This window comes from Charadrius vociferus, unplaced genomic scaffold (genome assembly GCF_000708025.1).
Source record: "Charadrius vociferus isolate BGI_N301 unplaced genomic scaffold, ASM70802v2 scaffold1020, whole genome shotgun sequence".
In the NCBI taxonomy this organism is placed as follows: Eukaryota; Metazoa; Chordata; class Aves; order Charadriiformes; family Charadriidae; genus Charadrius; species Charadrius vociferus.
The window spans coordinates 54,441-59,886 of NW_009646502.1; the positions used below are offsets into that span (position 1 = coordinate 54,441).

At 47.1% G+C, this 5,446-nt stretch overlaps 1 protein-coding gene across 1 annotated transcript in view; it reads left to right on the forward strand.

Moving 5' to 3' along the window:
• Positions 1-5,183, forward strand: part of RQCD1 (RCD1 required for cell differentiation1 homolog (S. pombe)) — a 10,418-nt gene extending 5,235 nt beyond the window's left edge. The window contains exons 5-8 of the mRNA XM_009883932.1: positions 290-399; positions 1,338-1,436; positions 3,971-4,062; positions 4,779-5,183. Coding sequence (XP_009882234.1) covers positions 290-399; positions 1,338-1,436; positions 3,971-4,062; positions 4,779-4,947 — 470 coding nt within the window. The 3' untranslated portion in view covers positions 4,948-5,183. The remainder of the gene's footprint in view (positions 1-289; positions 400-1,337; positions 1,437-3,970; positions 4,063-4,778) is intronic.
• The last annotated feature ends 263 nt before the right edge of the window (positions 5,184-5,446 follow it).

The window sequence follows — 5,446 nt, forward strand, 5'->3', positions numbered from 1 at the left end:
TGTGGGTGACATGATCCTTTTGTGGTTTTGTTCCCACTGGGGAAGAGCCAGGAATGCATCCCCTTTCTGAAAAACAAACAACCCCAAAACCCAACTTCATTACTTTTATGTTGCCAAAACGATTTCTTCTCCAGCCATGTGCTGCAGCATATTTAGGATGACAGTTGCTTTGCCTGCCATTCAGACTTAATGATTCCTGGGGAGGACACAACACAGGCCCTCTTTGAAAGGTGAGATTTTTGGAAACAATTTATCATTTATTGATTTTAGTCTTTGTTTTTTCTTCAAGGGGCCTTGGTGAAAACTGATGAGCAAGAAGTGATAAATTTCTTATTGACAACAGAAATTATCCCCCTGTGCTTACGCATTATGGAGTCTGGCAGTGAACTCTCCAAAACGGTATCTAATCTTTTTGTCTTAATTAAGATTTGTTGTTTATCTCTGACTGACCAGGCAACCAGTAACCTGCAGAGTTGGCTCGTGTCCTGTTGCAAATGCTGGGGCAAAAATGCTGGGTGGAGTTTTTACCTCCTCAAAAACCAAACAAACCCAAACCACCAAACTAAGCTGGAGGTCCTGAGCTTTGTAGTTTTGCTGCTCTCAACACCCATTCCCTCCTTTGCAGCCCTGCAGAGTAACTTTCAGGGCTGAGCTGGATCAACTTTCCTTGGCCTGAGAGAACAAATGCTGTAGCTATGGTTGGGCAGCAGCTGTTAGTGGTGGTTATGGGAATGTTCACCACACTAGACTGATTTGTTGTCTCCTCTGATCAGAGGCCCCTTTCCCCCACGAGCTCAGGTTTGTGGTCAGACTGGTCTGATGACCCAGGTAGGCTGGCTACAGGTTTTAGTCTGTATGTGCGTCTCTGGTGAAGCCTGCTGACACGGATTGCTGAGGTTCTTCCAGAAAGTCACGTGTCTCATGATGAATCAGTAATGCTCAAGATGAAAACCGAAATCAGCTGTCTGTCTAGATAGGAGGGCCAAGGGACTGATCCTTCTCCTGCTGCTTGCTCTGTGACTAGAATATTATGGCCGTAACCCTGAGGCTGTCCTGAGCGGCCCGGCAATAGTTGCTGTCTTAAGCAACCTGCATCCAGTCATCTTGTACATGCTGCTTTGTGTCCATGTCTTTTCTTTAGCCAGAGATGCCAAGCATTGTGTAGTGTCCTGCATTTTCTTTCGGCTTTAAACTTCCACCGAGTAAAGCATTTGCTGCCTGCTGAAAGGCCTTTCAGCTCTGGGACTGCCTTGAAAAGAACACAGCACAAAGGCTGTCCCTTTTCAGGATAGATAAGTTGTTTATATGCTTTCTTTTCTGCTTTCTCCCCATTCTAGGTTGCTACCTTTATTCTTCAGAAAATCCTCCTGGATGACACAGGGCTGGCATATATCTGTCAGACTTACGAGCGGTTTTCCCATGTTGCCATGATACTGGTAAGACTGTTTGTTTCCTCTCTTTAAAAAAAAAAAAAAGAAAAAAATATGTTCTAGCAGCCAGCTTCTTCAGCAGCTACTTTATTGCTCTCTGGCTGGAGCACAGGCTGAGAGGGGCAAGTCATTCTTGGGCTTACTGCTTGCGACACTGTAGCTCTCTGCTCCTGCTTGTTTCCTTTGTGTATCTCTGGTTTGCACGTCAAGAGAACACATATTAGTTGTAATATACTAAGTCCCCAAGATAAACCACATAAACATCTCCCCTGAAAACTCATTTTCTTCTGTGTTGTTGGCTGGATGTGAATTGATTTTAATTTTATATAAGAATGATCACGTGCCTCAGACCATGGATCCATTTCCCATCCGTGTCTCCCACAACAGGTCGAAAAAGCAGCAGGCTGAGCGAAGGAGTAAGCACAGGGCAAGCATATATGATACTTGCCCTCCTAACAGTCTCGCAGCTGCCAGCTATTTTCAGCTTTGGATTTCTGGGGCCACTTGTGGGTTTTCAATGCAGTAACCCCCAGTGTTTGTCCTATCCTCCCTTTGAACCCGTGGAAACTTTTTGCATCCACAGTGTCCTTTACCAAGGAGTTTCACGGGTTTACTGTTTGCTGGTTGGAAGGCCAACCTCCTTTTTTTTTCCTCTTTGAACCTGGCTCCTACTAGCTGCTGCTTATGACTCTAATTCTTGTGTTGGAACACAGAGAGAGCAGACCATTTTTGTCCATTCCCTGTCCCCTGTGAAGACGAAGTTTGAGCACTCACAATTTGTTCATCCCAGGAGTAATAGTCCCAACTTGAGCTTTATTATCTTTGAGCTCACCAAAGGGAATACATGTCTGCCCTGGAATAGCTATTGTCCTGCTTTTGTGTTTGGTGGTTGCTTGTTTGCTTTTTAAAGAGCAGTCTCAGGAGAAGAAAATGCAGCATTAAGTTAAGCTCTTTGCAATGCTGGTTCTGTGCCTAAATGTTGATGTTTTCATTGGGAATAGTTATTTGTCTGTCTGTTTTCCCAAATGTAAAGAAAACGTTACCTCCTAATTCATTCACAGGCAGCAAAATATGAACATTTGTGAGCTGATGTCCATAATATCCAATGTGACATGATTTTTGCATTCAAGAAAAGGATCGACTTTGATGAAAGTACATCTGGTTTGGGGGCAAAGTGAAGGATGCAATTAGAAACCCTGGGGTAGGGTAGGGGAGAGAAGGAGACCAAGGAAGAATCTGTGGCTGGGAAGGGTACGAACACGGAAAGATGTGGGCCTGTAAAGCTGTGTTAGCTCAGGAGAAATCCTAGCTGTGGTATAATCCCACCAGTGGGTGAAGCACTGACATGATTAATATTCCATAGCGCTACAGAGAAAGATGAAAATGTTCATAGACACTTCTGTTCTCTATTTCAAAAATCGGGATAGTGTACTCCTGTTTCATGAAGGTGGTGATTTACTTCCTTGTCTGCTGATGATAACGGAGTAGGATCTTATGCAAGTGTTAGATGCTTTTAAAAGAGCAAGTTAGTAATTCCCATCTAGGAGCTGTCTGAGGAGCTCTCTGGCTTGTGTCTTTATTTCGAAGAAATACTGGTATCCTGGGGAATTGCTGAGAACAGGAAGCTTGCAAAAGGGCAAATGAGGCAGCCCTGCTAATTGCTAACTGCCTGAATATCCAAATACAGGTTAATTTGGCTAATGAAGAAATTGAGTAGAGCTAGTCAATGTAGTTTTACAGCGGAAAAAAAACAACTTGTTGGGCAGATCTGATTGACTCCTAAACATGAGGAAGCAGACTGTTGAAGTCCTTCAAAGCAGGCATGTGAAGGCATCCACACTGTTAGCTATGCTGGGTGCATGCAAAGGTGCAACCATGTGCGAAGTCTTACATAGTGTGAGAAATGGAGGCCGGGCCAGGGAGATCTGCCCTGGTCTTGCTTCCCAGTAATGGCTTAATGAGGGATGTAGCAGAAGAAGAAAATACAACTCTTGGGTGTGTGATAAGACCAGATGTGGATCTTCCTGTACATGATGTGGGTGAGTCCAGTCCTTCAGCATGGCTTCCAAAGCTATAGTTAACATTTTAAAAGGGCATTGAAATGAAGGCAGCGCAGATGAGAACAGGGAGTGTTGCAGAGCTCGGGAACACACCTCACGGGGTGACTCAGCCTGAGCTTATCAAAGCGTTTGGGATATGTTCGCCTTCCTCTACAAGGAGGAAACCCCAGGTTCTCTTTAATCTAGCAGAGAGTTGGACCACTAAGCAGTCCTAGGGAGGTAAGAACCAAACAGAGGTGAGAAAAGCTTTCTCCAAGCTGCTGGGAGAATCCTTTCCAAGCTGTGGCTAGCTGCTCTTCTCAAAGGCATCTTGGCAAGCAGAGCACCAGGCTCCAGGCAGGGGTATCTAGATAAAAGATAATCAGCTGTGATGCGTGGGAAGCCAGAGTGAGTGATTTAATGGTCTTTCCCAGTCTCTGTTTGATTGTGAAGCTGTTCTTAAAAAGACTTTAACTGGTGGCACTGGCCTCTGTCAAACAGGGTAAAATGGTCCTGCAGCTCTCCAAGGAGCCATCGGCACGACTGCTGAAACATGTCGTCCGCTGCTACCTTCGCCTTTCTGATAACCCCAGGTAAACATTTTAGGAGTTTGGGCAGGGGTTTCTCCTGCTCCCTTGAAGTGCAGTTCTTCTCCACAGTGCCCACTTGGGGAGGGTCAAGGTTTCTTGTCTGTCCTTCCATCAGCCTGCACTCAGTGTGGAAAACGGGTGGGTTTTTTGGTTTGGTGTTTTTTTTTATTGCTAGTCCCAGGAGCTTTTGTGGTACATGGGAGAAACAGTGACGTTTTGGGGTTTGTGCAGATTCAAGCTGTTCAGGTTACGACTGCCTGAGCTCAAATGTAGCCTGGAATAGGTATGAGGGAGGGACGGACTGAGGTGTGGAAGGTACGCTGTGCTTTCTCCTCTTCTGCATTATGTGGGCTGCTGGCAGTGAAAGCCAATAGATGAAATTCAGCTTGAAATCAGTTTGTATTCCCTCAGCTGGTCAGCAGCTCTGCCCAGAGTCGCTGGGTATGTATTTGTTGTCTCAGCCTCTCCTGGTGTTGCGTTGCTCCTGACTGATGGGTGTCAGGGCGCAGAGGTTGGCTCGGTGGGGTCCAGCGTAAGGGATGGGAGCCATGCGGGCTGGCCGAGTGCCACGTGCTGCGGTGTTGCTGTTCAGTGCTTTCCTTGGCTGGCCCTGTCAGGGAGACCCCCAGGCAAAGGAGCATTGTGTCCCCATGGGGTTTGCTCCCCTCTTGCCGCTGTGAGTTTATTTGTTGGGCCCCATTTCTTGTCTCTTGATGTAGGGCACGTGAAGCTCTCAGGCAGTGCCTTCCTGACCAACTGAAGGACACCACCTTCGCCCAGGTCCTGAAGGATGACACCACCACAAAGCGCTGGCTGGCTCAGCTTGTCAAGAACCTGCAAGAGGGTCAAGTCACTGACCCGCGGGGCATCCCTCTTCCTCCGCAATGACTGCTGGGGGAGGTAGGGGACCGGGGAAGAAACAGCTCAGGTTTACAAAGAACCAGGAACAGGTGACCTCTTCCGTAACAAACTGGGCACGCCAGCTGGCTGCCGGCCTGTCGGACCATCCCGCCCAGTCAAAGGGCTGCTCTGTAGCAATGCAGCATGCCTCTGGGGATCGCAACACCAGCAAATGCTGATACTACAGCTTCAAAAAAAAAAAAAAAAATCAATAAAAACAATCTGTAAAGATCCCTGTCTCTCCAGGAGGCTTGGCTGGCATCTCTGCCCTCACTGCCAGGCAGGAGGGAGTGCAGATATCTGCACTTCCAGCTAGCTCAGCCTCCACCCAAGCGGTGCGTGACACAGGGTGTGCGTACCACGTCCCTCCAGTTCCTTGTCACTTCTTGTTTACATGTCTGTTTAGATGAGTGAGCTGAATAAAATCCGATCCAGTTGTTTTATCCCCTCTTAAGAGTGCTACTCGGCTGCAGGTAGCCCGGGGACA